The sequence below is a fragment of the Anarrhichthys ocellatus genome, unplaced genomic scaffold (assembly GCF_004355925.1).
Source record: "Anarrhichthys ocellatus isolate YVR2014 unplaced genomic scaffold, GSC_Weel_1.0 scaffold6, whole genome shotgun sequence".
In the NCBI taxonomy this organism is placed as follows: Eukaryota; Metazoa; Chordata; class Actinopteri; order Perciformes; family Anarhichadidae; genus Anarrhichthys; species Anarrhichthys ocellatus.
In genome coordinates this window covers 13,054,079-13,071,590 of record NW_022280036.1, presented here as the reverse complement: position 1 = coordinate 13,071,590, position 17,512 = coordinate 13,054,079, and the positions used below count along the sequence as shown (strand labels likewise).

The window sequence follows — 17,512 nt, the reverse complement described above, 5'->3', positions numbered from 1 at the left end:
GAAGACCAGAAAAAAGCAAATTCTTCCAAATCATTTTTATTCAGTGTTGTTTTCCTTGTTTGTGACGTAATTCCATGTGACCACCAAATAGTGTGACAGTTCGGGTCTTTCCCACCTCATCGAGGAAGAATGGGTATAAAATAATACTAAGAGCCTTATCTCATAACATTTTGTAAAATATTGGCATTTACTAGATTTTATGACTACAAATATAAACACTGAACATCCAGAAGAAGCAACAGATATCGAGAAGTCTGTCCGGTGCCAGAAACGGACTGTACAGTCCTGTGGTGAGTTAAGGCCATTTTTGGAGAAACTGTTATTGGCAACGCTTACTGCAGACATCTGCCTAAACCAAACCCCAAACGCAGGACAAGAGGAGAAACAAGGACGAAGACGCACGAGTACACAGAAGATGCAGAAAGAAAAGACGGTGAGCACAAATTCTGACGAACCCAACTGATTCCAGTACAGCCCTGAATATCCGGAGAAGCCTATATGCAGAGGCTGCTGCAGAAAGTGCGTGCAAGTCAGAGCTAAAAACAGAAACACAAGGTATCCTTACCCCAGGGTCGACATGAACCTTGACCACGGATTCGCTGTGTATGTAGTTTACAGTCACCCCAGAAAAGATTGTCTACTCCTGTGAGGCCGAAAGGCCTCGGCTTAAAAGCAGCTGCTTTTACATTCTTAAGCATGCACCTTCCACTTGTGAGGTCTTAGCACATCATTTTGAGCTGTTACATGTAGAAGACCAGTGGTTCTCAAACTGGGTGGTTTGAGGGCAAATCTATTTCTTCTACTCAATATTGTGATAATTAATTTTTATAATGTTCAGCCTTCGTGCTTCTCTAAACTAACTTAGTGTGGGACAATCCTTTGGTTAAACTACGGATCAAACTTGTTTTACAGAACAAGCGGAAAAGGTTGAGAATCACAATTATAAATAGTTAATATGTAGTTTGTATCTTTAGCATGGTCCTCATTCGCACTGTGAAAACAACCAGCCCCATGTCATTTGTTATATGACTCAGGTGAGATATTATAAAAAAGGTCCACGCCAGTGTTTTTGCACATTTTAGATCAAATCATGTAAACCTGAAAGTTAACAGACAATGCTACTGTTGCGTATGTGTATAAAGGTTTTTGTGGCTCCAGAGCTGCAACGAGTCTGATAAACTGTCTTGTCAGTTGGGACCGAAGACTAAAGAAATATCACCAGATATTTCTGGTTCTGCTGCATTGATTTTTCTTTCGCCCTGCGATATGAGTACATTTTAAATTGGTGAAGTGCTCTTTCAAGTTGTACAATTCAGCAAAGTGAACATCAAGACTGCATTGATTTTCTATTCATAACTACACAATCACAAATCAAACTTTTCAGTTATCGTTTATGAAGAGACCGACTTTCAACTACTGAGCTAACGAGCTTCATTAAGACTGTGGGTGTGAATCAACAGTGGCAACGTAAACATACAGCCATCATCTCGTTTTGATAGAAATAAGCCTGCACCACCTCAACCCAGAGAAACAACACAAACACAAATCGCTCATGAGAAATAATGAAAACTGCTCCAACTTTTCCCAAAACATTGCGTGTTCATGTAGAACCCAATCACTTATAGTAAAAAGATTGAGAAATGTAGTTCTAAGGGCTTTTAATGCAGACTTGGTGTTCACTGTGGACGTTTTAAAGTCTAATATGTTGAACAGTTGCCTGGAAAACTCCATTAAAATAATTCTAAAACATGTTAGCTGTGATGTAAAGTATGGGATTTGTAGACAATTAGATAAAACATACAAAAGCACCGGCATGGTCCTTTAAATGAAATAAGGTTAATATGGTAAATAAACTAGATCATGCTTAAACCCCTCTAGTTGGCCATCGTTTCAGTTCTGTAGGGAGCAAATGTTCATGTACACAATATGCTCACAAGTAACACGGTAAGTCATTCACAAACACACTCGTGGATTATCACCAGAATCTTGTTTTGGGTTAAAAAACAATCTCTCAAATTGAAACAAAGAAATCCATTTTTCCTTAAATCCTAGAAGACATGCATATATGCAAAATACATCAATTTGAATAATAATTCTATTATATTCCTATTGCTTCTTAATATTTGTATGTTATGCGTGTATGTACATCATTTTATGACACTGTGTACAAATGCAACATTTTGAATGGTGCAGAGAAACATCTAAGACGGAGTGAACATTGTACAATGAAATCTGAACATCCTTCCGCTGCCCACAACGTCCTCTCTCACGTTCGTGAGGTCTGTTAAGATGGCTCGTCAAACGTGCTGCTCGGGTCACTGCAGTATGGAGCGGCCAACACCTCTGGAGGTAAGCCGAAGCAGAGCCAGTGCGTTTGTGGCTTCCTATTACCTTACGCGTCACCCACGGCCTGCATACAGTGCACGGGCTCGTCATACTGCAGGTCTGAGCCTTAAAGACACATTTGACACCAACGGTGAAGAGTGCAGACTGGCTGTAATGATTCTGGAGCCTCGCACTGCTTCTCATCCCATCAGAAAAAAGGTACGGTACATGGAGGAAGGCACCTCAATACTGTTTTGTGTTCTGTGTACATGAATCAAGAGTCCAAAAAGACAGACGAGACTAAATATTAACATTATCAGCCAGGCCTGGCTGGAACAATCGAAAAAAAAGATAGCAAGTTCCGTCTCCCTTTTAAGTCAGGGACCAGGCAGACTGTGCGTGCCCCCGTATGTCCGAACATCATGCAGCAGCAAGGCCTCCAGTCCTCTCACTGAAGTAACGTAGCGCTCACTTATGTTGATTTGTTTGTGTGAGTAGATGGGGTCAGTTTCTTTTGTTTTTTTAGGACTAGGGACGCGTCCCTAGAGTCCACACTGGCCCTTTTACAGTATTTACACAAAAGAATGAGGTTATTGTGAAGTGGAGTCCAGACAGCTGAGGATGTGAAAAGCTCCAAAATGTGTAGAGGACACCAAAATAAGGGACAACACACAACTAAGAAAGTTCTGAGCTACAGGCTGTCAAACGTCTGAAGCATTTTAAAAACGTAAAAATAATTATTTGTTGTTTTTCTGTCGGTGGCGTTCAAATGAACCGTCGTGCCACATGGTCTGCAGATCTGTGACGTTCAACAAGACATTTTAAAAACAGGACGAACACGATCCATTCTCACCTAACTATAAAGGTGTTCAGTCTCTCCAAACATTTACACTCGGCGTTATCCTTCATTTTGGTGTCCACCCACATCTAAACTTGAAAACCCAGATGCATAGATCATGTGACCCTGAGGGACATGATATCCAACAACCATGTATGGCCATGCTGCTCATGCATGCATGTATGTGCGTCTGTGCCTAGAATGGCGTGTATTCTGCGGGGTACATGACAGGGAGCCAGTTCTCACTGAAGGTGGCACAGTGTGTCCATTGGAGGTGTTGCATGAGCTGGAAGACAAAATGAACAGGAAGTGATTCAAAGGGAAGCAGGCGGACATTCGTCTTTGGAGAGTATGCAGCTGAAAATATCTGGAAGAGATCCGTTGGCGCTCTCATACCTGGATGCAGTTCTTCATGTTGTCTTTGCTGGGCTTCTCCTCCACCATCTTCGAGGCGTATTTTAAGGCTCGGCCGTACATCTTGTTCACAAGAGCGTGTTTGTATGAAAACATCAACACCTGAGCCGTGGAAAAAAAACAAAAAAAAATATTAACTCAACATTTATTGAATGCATACAAAAGTAGCTAGCTTGATAGATGGACACATTGTTGCTTTTCCAATCTCACGCGGCAGATAAATTCACATCAGAACACCGAGTAACGGACTTTGGCCTTCCTTCATTTTCTAAAAACATCTGGCTCACCTTGGAGTCAGTTAGCTCCGCCCACTTCTGCACCTCCCAAAACGTATCTGTCAGAGCTTTAACCATGCTGTGCATGGTGTCGTCAGAACTGCTGGCCACCTGTTCTCCAACCACCACCTCCTCCTCCTCCCCCTCTTCTGCTGCTGGTGGTGGTGGTCCCGTGGAGACGGCACCGACGCCGTCTTGCTGCACAGGGGGCAACAGCAGCTGGTCGGGCAGCAGCAGCTGGTCGGCCAGCGCGCAGCCCTTCCTGCACAGAGCGTCCAGCAGGGACGACTTCTGCTTCTCCATGTCGCTGAAACACCGACGTTAAAAGAACCGGTCAGAATTAAGGCCTCGAGCTTCACCACATTGTAGTTGGGAGGATCTACTCGGGGTCTCACAGTGTTTTACAGTGGAAACAAAGACCCCTTCACCCGACATCTTAAAATAATCAATACACTTATATGAAATTAAAAGGGAAGCCCTAAGGAAAAAGACCAGCGGCACTATTTCACACGACAAATACCATTTATGTAAAGCGAGGCCGCTGGAATGTAACTTTTGCTGAACACTGGACACATGTAACAATTACTGGATGTGGTAAATGCTAAAATGTGATGCGACAGTAAACAAACTCACAAATGTCAGTTACACAGCAATGCTCATCATAAGTTTTGCTAACATTAGCTACTGGTCACACCAGACTACCAAGAGAGGCTGTACCAACAAAACCCATAGAGTGCATTGAATAAAATGATGTGTTTATCGCTTATTAATTCAACTTTTCCTCTGCTAGTTCTTCTTTCAAAAGCTACACAGTGTTGCTTATTGTTATCATGAGGTGAGATGTGTCGGGATCTTAGTGCCTTACCGCCTCGGCTAAACTATTTCTACTGTATCTATGGGTCATGCTCCACACTTGATAGATTTACCGAAAACATAACTGCAGATATTGTAAAATTGGTAAATATCCCAAGTCTGTCATGTTCAATGCAGTAAAGTACTGTAATTTACTTTTTTTGTGTGGTTAACCAATGTTATCTCCTCCTCTGCCTCTTTACCATCAATTGAGTATGCCTTGATGAAGAACCCTAACAATGTTCATATTTCTCCTATTGACGCTACTGTGTGCGACGTACGTCTTGATAGAGGCGGCATCGGGCCGAGGGTCCGTCTTCATGGTGAGGTAAACAGCCAGGGCCGTCTGGTCGATGTGGGATATGACGATTTCGGCTGCCGATGCCACCTCTCTGAGACGTTTTACACGCTCCTGGGAATCAAACAGAGGGCGGAGAAAGAGCAGTGAGCAGACTCAAACTTCTAGAGCTGAATAATTAAATGCTCCCGCCAGAGCTTCCTCCACAAGCCCCCCTCGTCTCTTCCTGGTATGTGCACCGTCACCTTTTCAGAGTCCAGCTGGTGCAGTCTTTGCACATGCAGCGGGAGGTAATCGAGGTAGTTCTCCCTCAGCTCGTCGTAGATGGTGCTAGAGTCCAACCTGAACAGCAAAAGAGAGAACAGGACAAACGGTTAAATGAGAAATTAAATAATTTAAAAAAAAAAAAAAAGGTGTGGATGAGCAAAAACAAAAGAGCTACTGTGCACACTTTGTCATCCACTGAATCTTTAAGTCTCTCATAGCTTCAGAAAACTCCTCCTTCACGTCCTTCTCCTTGTCCCCCTCCTTGTCCTTCTCCTTCCCTCCATTCTTTGATTTGTTGGGAGCAGGAATTAAGTGGTAGACGACTGGCACGATATCCTGTATGAATACAAAAACATATACATAAGTTAGTCAAAAGAGAATAACTAATACATTCAATAAAATCCATGACCTCTTCTACTACTCTGGATCAGCATCCCAAATTCTCTCTCTCTTCCTACCAATGTCCCAAGACCCCCAACGTGTTCTGGTTATCTTTTTTAAATCAGTTTTAAAAAATGCCTTTCAATAGTCACACAAGCTTTAATTGGTGCTCATTATCAATTGATCTTGATATTTATTGATATTAGATTATTTTAACTGACCACCAGAAAACTTTATATCAAAATGAAATACCATTACGACTAGCCAGTTGCATACTTCAATACAGCAATGATGACATGCGTCCACATAATTAATTAATGAAGATACGACAAATCCCATCTGAAGGTAAGGAATAAGCCGTTTCCTGATGGTAGGAGAGCAGTTGCTCTGTTGTACAGTGTTTCTAGCTCATCCAGTACCTTTTTAAACTTCCCTTGTCGTTTTGCAGAGGCCTGCCCCTGGTGGTCAGAATAACACACAGTAAGGAAGAGACAACATCAACACACCAAAAAGGATTCTCTCTTTCTGTTATCTTTCATCCTCACTCTGAGTCACAGTTTAATCCACCTACCTGTCACACTTTAATCAATGCTTAGGGTGGTAAACAGTGCTGTAATCCAAGCTCAGATTTATATCTTAACAAATCTGATGGACTGGTTTGTACTACTTCTGCTCTGCATCTTCACTCAGAACTGAAACCTACAGTAAAATATGATGTGTTTCACAGTCAATCTTTGACTTGAAGACAGTAAAAGTATTCATGTGCATGTGAGACTCAAACAACAAACATCCTTCAGGAATGCAACGTGAAACAATATGAACAACATTGAACAAAAACATTCATATATAAATCGGTGCTGAAGTTTGACAAGAAGAAGCATTAGAGCTGCTGAGTCCGGCAGGTTCAGCCAAAGACACACAGAGCTGTTAAAACACATGTATTGGGACGCATGCGAAGAAACAACCCTCTAGTGGTGAAAAGAGGAACACCTACAGCCCACAGAGACAGTGAGAAGAAGCTACAGAAATGAAACATTTGCCGTATTACTGCACAAATCCCAGTGAGTATTACAATACTATTCCCCTTAAATAAATATTTCACTTAAGTCAATTTAGGAAAGGAAGCAGCACACACTAGCTGTGCTGATAATGAATGTGATTTAGGTCCCTCTGAAGTAAACATGTGAACATCTGGACTTGTTTTCTTGGAATACCTACCGAAATGCATCAGTGGCCTGAGGTATCTACAACTGTCGGGTAACTCAAGTCATTATGCCCCGATTCACTCCTGATCCTCAGGACAACAAGTACATCACATGTCAAATGTGTAAAATGTCATATTTTCATCATTAATCAGGTCAGACTAAAGGATTAGCACACTGGTCAACATAAACAGATATATTGTAGTTTGTTATGTGTTCACATAATGTGAAAGATTCCCTCATTAGAGGAGGAGAATGAAAACTACCATGACTTTAGATCCCGAGGAGCAGGACTGACTGTTGCTCTGGAGGATAGAGGGTAACAACAAATAAGGCCACTCACTGCTTTCTTGCCATACTCGCTCTTGGAAACAACCAGAGAGCCAGAAAGATAGCATCCCGGACTCGTCCCCTTTGGGATCCTGGGAAAAACAGAGAGAAACAAAAAGAGAGAAAGACGAGAACATTAAACTAAATTGAATCATGTTTCTGCTGTTCTTTGATCAGGCAGCAATCATACCAATCATGTTTAGCTGACAGATTATTGAGAAAGCATCTTTTTTTTTTTTTGTTGTGGGTGACAAATGAAACGTCCCTCGCCAAATCGACTCACTTGTCGTCCGGCAGGGCTGTGACATAGAAGGGTTGCGTGGCACCTGGGCACAAGGTGACAGAGTTGGCCTTCTTCTTGGCCATGAGGGCGGCGCGGTGCGACTCGTACACATCTAGACTGAGCGTGGTGGACAGACGGTGAGAAACCACAAACGGTAGGTCCTTAAGGCGCTCCAGTTCGCTGGACTGCTCGTGGCGGACCTGCAGGCGCACCGTGTAGTCCCCCTTTTCCAGCTTCAGAGAATACTGAAGAAGTAACACAGACGGAAGGGAGTCGTGTTAAATGCGTAACAACATCTGGCAAAGAAAAAGGATGTTATGTTGGGGGCGAGCTAAGCGTACCTGGTGTGGATAAGCGTCCCCGGAGCCCAGTAGCCTCTTGTTCTGATCAAACAGCATCCAGAGCTGACTGTCAAACTCAGACTCATACAGCAGCTCACACAGCATGGGACAGCTGGGGGTGACCTCTCCACTCTTAGGCTGAGGACAGAGCAAAAGAAGATTATACATAGATGGAAAACAAAATATCAGCATTTTCCTCTCAAGTGCGGCCGATGTTGGCATTACCTGGTGAAAGCTGTAGGTGAGGACAATCTCGTAGAGTTGTCTGTTGTTGGGCAGAACGTCCCTCAATCCCAGGGCTTTTATCTTTGAATTTAAGGGCCTAGAACAACGAGGATGAATCAATGAACTGCACTGATGTGTGAGTGTGAGTGTGTGTGTGTCTGTCTGTGCAGTTACCTGAGAGGCTGAACCCAAGACTTGAGGGTGATGGCGGGGGACACCTCCTCATACCTCAGCGGCGACGACACATCGAAACTCGTCACTCCCTCTGAGGCATGCTGCGCAGAGACAAATGACAGTTACCAACAGAGAAGCGACACCGTCTCGGATGACGTTTACGTGTTGCTAGTCTATAAGACTGTTGTCTTCTCACTATGTGCATGGGTGAAGGGGAAGTGGTGAGTCCATGGAACGAGATGCTGTAGTCCACTGTGACATCACCCAGGCTCGCCCACCAGCGTGCAATGCACAGCTCCACTATCCTTCCTGACTGGAGAGGAGGCAAGGAACATGCAGAAATTAGTCCACCCTTATGTTATTTATATTTTTCAAATGTATGCATCTAAGAAATTAAGTGACTTCCATTCCATTTCTATATTTAAAGCTGACTCCGGTGTATGTATGTATGTATGTATGTATGGATAGATAGATAGATATATATACACACACACACACACACACACACACACACACACACACACACAGAATTACTTATGTGCAAAATCCCAGTCAATTCAGCGTATATAAAAAATAAAATATACGTACCAGCACAGGGAAAGCCTCGGTTAGTGAGCCTCTTTCCAACAGCGAGGAAAACTTGTAGAATTCATTAGCTCTGTACGCTTTCTGTTTGACCAGGTGCACCGCATGGAGGACAAACTTTGACGACACGTCTCCCGAATGAGAGGTCAGTGTGATCTCTGCAGGAGACACACGGGGACAGAGAGGTGAGAAACAGCAGAGCAAGGAGGAGAGGGAATGTAGACGATGACAAGAGGAGGACAAGAAGAAAAGACATGGAAAGTAATTTCAAGTCACATCTCTCTTACTTGACTTGTGGTTATGATAACGCTGAGGGATTTGAATGTTTCCCCACATGCTATATTAAACTTCTTATGAACAATAAATCAATTTGACAGTGACACTCTCAGTCACCAAGGCAGCATTTTTACAACAAGGGGAACCAAAGTGCGAATGCACTTAACTAATAACCGAGTCCAATTTAAAATCGAATGTAAAATGCAAAGTAGCTCCTCAATCACACAATGTACTGACCTGCCCAGGAGGCTCCCTGAGGAACAGTGATGAAGTGGCGTCTGATCTGGCCTGGTCGGAAGTGGACGTCTGTGAAACAAACCTCCTGATTACGACTGTCTGTCACTCTGTCGGATGAAGGAGAGAGCGCCGTCAAACACATTTAAACCTCTTGGAAGAGTGACAGAAAATAACAAAGCCAATATGACGTAAGAGCTTACTTGGCGGGGATAATGACTGTGATTGGGACTCTGAAGAGGGGGGCACAGCTAGGTGTTGATGTATCGTACCCACAGACCTAAAAACAAAAAAGCACATGTTCAAAGTGACCAGATTAACATTAGTAGACTCGGAAACTAATCTTTTTCGTCCTTCTCCCTTTCCTGTCCCTACCTCTGTGTAGTGCACTCCCTCTCTCAGTCCCACAGGATCGATGCGGACATTCACGTGACGACACTGGTTCATCAGCTCCAGGTGGGAGGGGCACTGGACCCACGGGGCGGCACATGTGAGCGCCAAGTGTAGCTGCAAAGAGATTCGCTCAGAGTTTCCTGCGGTGGACGTTAAAAGAAGACAGATGGTGTCAAAGATTTAAAAAAAAAAATAAATAAATACTTGTTAACACTTAATTGAAAAGCTGTAAATGATTGTGCTTGAACTGTATGAACAGTACCGGTGTTTTCCGGAAACATGGGTTCAATTCCTACTCCGTGATCTGAGGGTGCAACAATATGGGCTGGGTCCCTGAGGTAGATGCCTCTCTGTGATCCCACACTCACTGAGAAGCCAAGTTGGCTTGTGGGTAAAGTGGCGTGTTGAGTGAGGTAGTCCAACGCCTTGTCCACCTGAGACGAAGAAAGGGAGTAGATTACTGGATGGCACACAAAAACATGTAAAGAAAGGGCTAAATAAGAGTGATGGAACATGCTAAACTAAGAGTTACCTGGATTATTCCATGACCCTGTGCAAACACCTCGATGTCATCAATCTTCAGAGCGGTGTGCTCCAGCGCTCTCCTCACCACAGGAACAGAGGGCCGTATCCCGCTCTGCTTCAGTCCTTTAAAAATCAGCGACTAGAATCAGATTTGCACTTCCATACATGCAGTATATTCCCATGTCTAGTATAAGTCTGTCAGACGCACCGGAGAGGATCAGCGCGATGCCGCCACAGGCGTTAGGAGAGGACATGGACGTGCCGTTCATCAGCTGGGTACCACGCAGAGTCCAGTTGGGTACAGAGGCAATGGCCCCGCCAGGCGCGCTGATGCTGACACCCAGGGCCCCGTCTGTGCTGGGGCCCCTGGACGACCAGGTGTACTGATTGGCAGGCAGCTTCTCCCTCAGGGAATACTCTGCCACCATCATATCTGGAGTCACGTATGCTCCAACTCCTACAGAGAGAAGGGAGCAGGATGTAAAGAAAAAACATACGGTATGACAAAACATACGGATAATTATGTTAACGGCACAACGACAACCAAAGATTCCTACAGCTGAAGTGTTTTTATAGCTTTCCTGTTGTGAAAAATAAAAACTGCACAGCCATCTTGACTTAAACAAGCAGTGATCAATCATTAACTAATAACTATGTCTGTTAATGACCCAGTGTGACCATACAGCCGTTTTCCAGAAAATGTTGGTGTTGTACATAATGAATATATTGTTGTTTTGCCTTTTTTTTTTTTTTTTTTTTACACCTTGGGTTACATGCAGTCTGAAGGTGTAGACTTAAATGATGAGCACTTGATTGGAGGTTTCATCAGCATATGTACCTATGACAGTGCCGGTGGTTCCCCCCGGGCAGCCGACAGTGGACAGGCACGGGCCGTTGTTTCCTGCACTTGAGACGAATATGACATTGTGCTTCTGCACAGCCTCGGTGATCACCTCACAAATCCTCCTGAAAGACAAATGGACTTTAAAAATCAGACAGCGTTGTGACGCCCCTCCCACTGTCCTGACTAACTGGCTGACATGGGAGGGTCAGATGATGAGGCCCTTGAGCTATGAATGCTGGCCCCTGTGCTCACTCTGTCTCGTCCTTGCTACAGCAGACAACCACTCGGCATCAATCACACCCTCTGTTGAAATAATTACCCTGTGTTGGGCCAGTGGGTGGCTTCCCCGTAGCTATAGTTCACCAGGTCACACTTGTAGTTGATGACTTCAATCATCTTTGAGTGACAGGAGAAAGAAAGAAAAATTAAAGGGTGTGGGGGGGGTAACCAAACTGCTAATCTATATTTGTCTCTGTAATTTACCGCGCGGATGAGTCCTGTGCCTGTTTCCATGGTGCTGAGACGGGTGTCTCCGATCTTCAGAGCCAGGATTTGGGCACCGGGGGCCACACCGTTACGCTCAGGCTCCTCTGGGAAGTAACCTGCTGCAATGCTTGCCACGTGTGTCCCATGAGCCCCTTTAAAAAAAAAAAAAAAAAGCACACAAACAAGTTAAACTGGAGAAGACACTGTGGACTTCTACATCTGATGCAGCCTTAACAGGTGAACCTGCAATAACCCACTGTTACACTGAACAGATAGATTATGTGTGCTTTGGGACACCTCACCTCCACTGGTGACGATGCAGAGTGTGTTTCCCTCATCGTAAATATTAACAGAGTAGTTAAGCATCTCAGCGTTTCCTAACGTGGCATACTCTTGCGTCTCTTTGTAGGTGCTAAGCACCGTGCACTGGGACAGCTCTCCACTCTCTGAAGTGTCGACTACAGCCCTAAGGAGAACAAACAAGAAGGATAAACATACTAATAGTGAGCAGAAGTAGACAGCATAGAGGAAAGGTTAAAAATCACTTGTGAAAAGGAAAAAACGGTTATTATGGCTTGCCTCCACGTAACGCCATCGTGCCAAAGCACACAGTCATATACAGGACCAGGATCACTGTACTTCTTTTCCAATGACGCCAGCAACTCTGACTGACTCTGCAGCTCTTCCTTCTGCAACTTCTCCATCTGGAGAGAGAAAGCAGGAGGGAAAGGTACATTTGAGATTGACAGTAGAGAGAGAGAGAGAGAGAAAGATTCTGAAACACCACATTGCTGTGACTGGCAACTGCATGCAAACACCAACGGGTTCACAAAGAACTCAGGTTTGTAGATCTGACCTGTGAGGGTGTTGGGTGAGAGAGGTCAAACTCTTCCGTCTTACGAGAGACCTCAGCTAGTGCTGATCGGTGTGGTGGGTCCCACATCTTCTCCTTTCGCTCTTTCTAGTAGACCAAAGCACAACAAAAGTAACATAAAACATCCACAGAGGATGGAAAGCTAATTGATTTTCATTCATTTTATCTAACGGACATTCTTGTTTTACTAATGTGGAATAAACCTATAGTAAGTAGCAACACTGCAAAGGGAAAGAGGCTATCTGTGCAAAACCACAATGTTGTAAAAATCAAACCCATGACAGACCTAGTTCAGCAATAATGGCCTATCTTCCTACCTGTATCCTTTCTTTGAGAGCCTTAGGGAAGAACTCATAGCCATTTTTAACTCCAATGCGATACTTCCCTGACGGGTTGACCCAGGCTGGAGGGATCTGGAAGACATAAAATGACACAGACAATATGAAGAAGGAACCATAAAGTGGAGGTCTAATAGTATAATTAGATTTAAAAATGGGCCATAGAGATTCAATAAAAAATGATTTCAGATGTAGGACGATATACCTGTGATGGGACATTTCCTATGGGCCAGCTGTCATTCATTTTGGGTTGTCTTATTACTGGTTTTGGGGTGTCTACTGACCTTAAGTGTTCTACCAGAGAGGCCAGCGATTGTCCCATCTTTAGGCTCTACCACCGTGGTCATGTTCACGTCACCGCTGCCTGTTGTATCGATGATGTCGACGATCTTTGGCTTCCCCTCAGTTGTGACCTAAAGAAGCAGCAATGAAGAAAGTGATAAGTAATCAATTACGACGTTCAGGCGGAAAGGGATGCATAGCACTAACTTATCCTGATCAAGTAGGGCAGTAGACAGATGCAACTTGAGTGTAAATGATGTACAAACCATGCTGAATAAACGTATAATACCTTACAACAGCATTGCCCTCCTTATACATATTTGTTTACACACACTGAAGAGGTCAGAGTCAGATTCTGCCCTTTTAAGCACCACTGAAGTAAGGTGGGCATGTGGTTTAAATGAGATGACCGACCTTAATTTAGTGTAATGATATGCCAAATACACACGTAACTATATGGAAATTACTAGATTCCGGTGTGACTTGGCAATAACGTAAACATGTAGCATGAACTAGTTAACGTCACGGCTCACTAACCGACAACTAACCGGTCATATTGCTACTATTAACAGGGCACACTGTGACCAACTGGCAGGACAAACTGAAATTACTGAGGCGATTGACGGACAAATGCAGCTGTTAGCTGCCAGGCTAACATGCTAGCTACAGTTGCCGTTTGTGCACCGATGCACAAATTGACAGCACGAGAAAGTACTTGCTATCAATTACTTTGTGTTTATTTGGTTGTCATAACAGCTATGAAGCTAATTGTCATAGTTGGTGTGTGTGTGTGTGTGTGTATCTATCAATGCTAGCAATCTATCCGAACTAGCTATCGCCGTTGTGTGACCGTGTATTAATTACCACTAATATGAATGAGTCGGGCCTTTAGCATTGCTAGCTTGCGCCAGCTAGTTGGTAGCTAACGTCAGATTTACCTGCATGCCGGGGGCCCCGGGATCCACGCCGGTGTCGAGGATGGCGATGAGCACTCCCCGGCCATCGTACTCGGGGAACCTGGTAAGATAGGACGCAGCACCGGTTTCTTTTTTGGGGAGCAGCCCGTGGAAGGGGAACGGTTCATCGATAGAATGAGCAGCCATGGTCAAAAGAGCGACAATGACAACAAAGCGGCGAAATGGGAAAGACAGCACCGGGGTGAGAGAGACTGGGAGGAGAGCTGTTTAAAGGGGCAGTGCGAGCCACATCTCTGTGACCTTTGTTGAACAGGACTTTTGACATGACAATATTCAGCTGATCACACCCGAGGCTGTCTTGTCTAGCATTCAAAGCCCCAAGATCACCATGTGCCATGCTTGATCAAAATTACATTTAATGTGATATATTAAACACAAAACTGGAAAAAACAGAGGCCTTGTACTGCATTTGATCAAAGTTTGTGGCCAATTGTAAAACTGTTGCTACGGGGGCCATTAGTTTACTGTTTTGCCCTAAGGTTTGAGTGTACCACAATTAATATAGCTTGTTATCAATAACTATCACATCGGAGAATCATTGGAAGTGTGCAGTGTTTGGGCTCAGGAAATAAAATCAAGATTCCTTGACTGACTGATTAGATGTCCTCTCAGGAGTGTGTCAGCGTGTACAAATGGTAGTTGATTGACATCTCCATCACTCTACTGTTAGCTTTGCTTCATCCGGTAAATTAGCTAATCAGCTAGAATATGCGAAAACACTTCAAAATCTGATTTCAGATAGACGTCTTGCACAAAGCTGTCTAGTTCTTGATTTATATTCTAGTTGGACTAATTTACAAGGATTACTCCAGCAGCCCTCTGGAAGAATGCAACAGTTACAAGACATTTGATTTAAGGGTTACCCGTAGCCAAAAGTGTAACAATACAACAAAAACAAACATCCAGTGCAGAGCTGAGATGCTTTACTAAGACTGACTTAAAGTTCGACTCCCTACCCCTTGGCTAACTCTGACTCCTGCTGACTAGTGGCACCAAATAATAAAGAGGAAAACATTAAAATGTGAAACTGTCTTACTTGCATTAGACCAGTCAGGGAAGATTAAGACTGGCATAAAACCACAGACCAGTCTAAAATATCTGTATGACTATTGCCTCCGTCCTGTAAATCTAGAAGTTGGGGTCACTGGCCCATAGTGCACACTAGGTGGTGATATAATACTGATTGTTGTGGCATTGCTGCAGTCACACTCTGTTGTTCTCTTTGCTCTCAAGGGCTTACTAAACTAAACTGAAGTAATGAATTGCAAGGTTTGGCAGTGCTGCTATTTCAATCCAAAATGAATGGGTTTTATTCAATGTATTTAGGGACAACAGAATGGAGTTTATCTAAACAAGTCTTCATGCAAACATCCATCATTTGAAGAGTGGCTGCTTGCACTAATCAAAAGCCCAGAATGCTGTATATCATTAGACTGTATCCCACGCTTGCTAATTTTTCAATAGCTTTTTTTTGGTGGGAGGGTTGCATGCATTAAGTGGTTTGAAGGACAACATGTCACCCTCCATGAAATTAGTTATTGCCCCTCGTGACCAATCAGAGACTGTGGCAGATTAACAAAAAGTTGTGTTTTTGTATAAATGTTTGGATTTCTGGTTTAACTGAAGGGATAGAGCCAGGACTGTCCACATATCTGCATATGTTGCTGATTCATTTTTCTGTAGCCCCACTAACTAGCCTACAGCATGATTTCTGCTTTTTTGTATTTTTATTTTCTCCAGATGCAGCGTTGAGAACGGTGGAGTTTGGAAACAATCAACTAAAAAAATATAAATAAAAGTCTGATCAACTTGGAGATTCTGAGTTGGAAATATTAGAGATAAAGTTGCATTGGTGATCGTTCCACATATGAAATCACAGTCATTCTTCTAAGATTTGATTTATGTAGTATTCGTAGAGATTTCATTTGTTTTTCCCCCATAATACCAGATTAACTTTGCACATGTCAATCGCCATCTGTTCAACTCAGAACTCCCCGTCTCCTTCACATACACCATATTCACATATGTACAATGTGTGTCATGGTGTGTGCTTGTACCACAAAAAAATAAAGAACAAGCCACGGTAGGGAGAGTGTGCAGTTATTTTAAGTGTGCCAACGCCCTCAGTCGCTGCTCTGGTGGCTGGCTTGTGCGTAATAAAACTACAGTGAGCATCCTTTCACTAATGTGCTTAGAGTCAGCATCTGCCTTCTCTTCCTCTTTCTGTCAATGGCTCTGAATTGTCACGCATACACATACAAACGTATGCAAACACTTGCACAGACACTGTTTGACGCCAAGCTTACACTTATTTTGATATCCTCGTTCACTTTTTTACTCGTGATAAGTTAGACTTCCAAAATATGAGGGCCTTTTTCTGTTTTATAGCACTAGCACTCATACACACGCACACAGTCACACACACAGGCTTGTGGTGGTTTACCACAGGGCGTAGCCAGTTTAGCTAAACTGAAATAAATGCACGTCATTAACATTTTTAAAGCAGTATTTCCCTATGTGATGCACACAGCTACAAAAAAACAGTGTTCTCCACCTCGCATTTTTGCTGGCAGATATGATACTACTTTGGTTGCTGTGTAATGATAGTGGCAACCCTTGACTCTTGCATTGTCTTATATTACGTTAATTTGACTGGTGTTACATCTGTGCATGCAAATGTACAGTCAAGAGGAGAGTTCACGGCTTACCTGCTGGGCTAAATAGACTTTAAATTAAGGTAGAGCCCAACTTGCTATCCCATGTTGCCACAAGTTGCACAAACACACAGCTGACAGGATGTGGCCAACATAAAGGACCTACATTGTTGCTGTTTTCCCTGTGCTAAGGTTATGTATACACACCATGGTTAATATCTATGGAAGTTGCTACAGAATTTTAGAGGAGATAACCAAAGGCACGCAAATTGGATTAACTGTGTCACTGATATGCAGGCACAGGCACAATATACACATCCAGTCAGTGGTGGGAAACGTACTCAGATACTATACTGAAGTATAAGTGAAGTACATGCGTTCAAAAAAGTATTTATGTAAAATGTTGGCATCAAAATATGTTTAAATTACTGAAAGTAAAAGTACAATTGGATTATACTGTAATTATAGTATCAATGTGCATCATCATCAATGTGTAAGGGTCCCTTTATGTCACTATTGTTGCAGTTGGTAAAAGTGCGGCTAATTTTGAACTACTTTATATACTGTTGGGCAGTTTTTCTATTATAATGCATCATTGAATACTTTTAAATTATCTTTTGTATTGATGATCTGCACTGATGGAAGAAGTATCAAAACAACTTTGTAAAAAGACTGTTACACGCATTCAAATTCCCACATCAGTACAGAAGTATTATCAGCAGAATTTACTTAAAGTAAAAGTACTCATTCTGCATGAATATTGCCTCTGTAAGTGTTGTACTGTAAGTGTGGGACTAGTGCATCAGTGTGTAAGCAGCATTTTAAGTTGTCAGGCTCCC

At 43.2% G+C, this 17,512-nt stretch overlaps 1 protein-coding gene across 2 annotated transcripts; it reads right to left on the bottom strand.

Moving 5' to 3' along the window:
- Nucleotides 1-20: 20 nt before the first annotated feature.
- tpp2 (tripeptidyl peptidase 2) lies at nt 21-14,219 on the bottom strand. Of its 2 annotated transcripts, XM_031846553.1 has the most exons (29): nt 13,981-14,219; nt 13,045-13,173; nt 12,740-12,835; nt 12,405-12,509; nt 12,128-12,252; nt 11,851-12,014; nt 11,546-11,700; nt 11,382-11,458; nt 11,057-11,184; nt 10,427-10,675; nt 10,226-10,341; nt 9,956-10,127; nt 9,676-9,833; nt 9,504-9,580; nt 9,304-9,410; nt 8,794-8,948; nt 8,402-8,518; nt 8,206-8,306; nt 8,032-8,128; nt 7,807-7,944; nt 7,466-7,710; nt 7,196-7,274; nt 6,070-6,108; nt 5,454-5,605; nt 5,248-5,344; nt 4,986-5,116; nt 3,865-4,159; nt 3,560-3,679; nt 21-3,449 (listed from the first exon to the last, which is right to left on the bottom strand). In XM_031846553.1, the coding sequence occupies exons 1-29, from the start codon at nt 14,143-14,145 to the stop codon at nt 3,360-3,362; spliced, it is 3,879 nt and encodes a 1,292-aa protein (XP_031702413.1). In that variant the 5' UTR covers nt 14,146-14,219; the 3' UTR covers nt 21-3,359. The 2 variants fall into 2 exon arrangements, with proteins under 2 accessions (XP_031702413.1, XP_031702414.1); XM_031846554.1 differs by lacking the exon at nt 6,070-6,108.
- Nucleotides 14,220-17,512: the final 3,293 nt, after the last annotated feature.

What these genes read in the sequence shown, in the direction of transcription:
- tpp2 (XM_031846553.1), bottom strand. Translation starts at nt 14,145, where the DNA reads ATGGCTGCTCATTCTATCGATGAACCGTTCCCCTTCCACGGGCTGCTC. An exon ending in TCAGGGAGCCTCCTGGGCAG is followed by an intron (nt 8,949 to 9,303) that starts GTCAGTACATTG and finishes TGTCTCCTGCAG; the next exon opens with AGATCACACTGACCTCTCAT. An exon ending in AAGATTCAGTGGATGACAAA is followed by an intron (nt 5,345 to 5,453) that starts GTGTGCACAGTA and finishes TTTGCTGTTCAG; the next exon opens with GTTGGACTCTAGCACCATCT.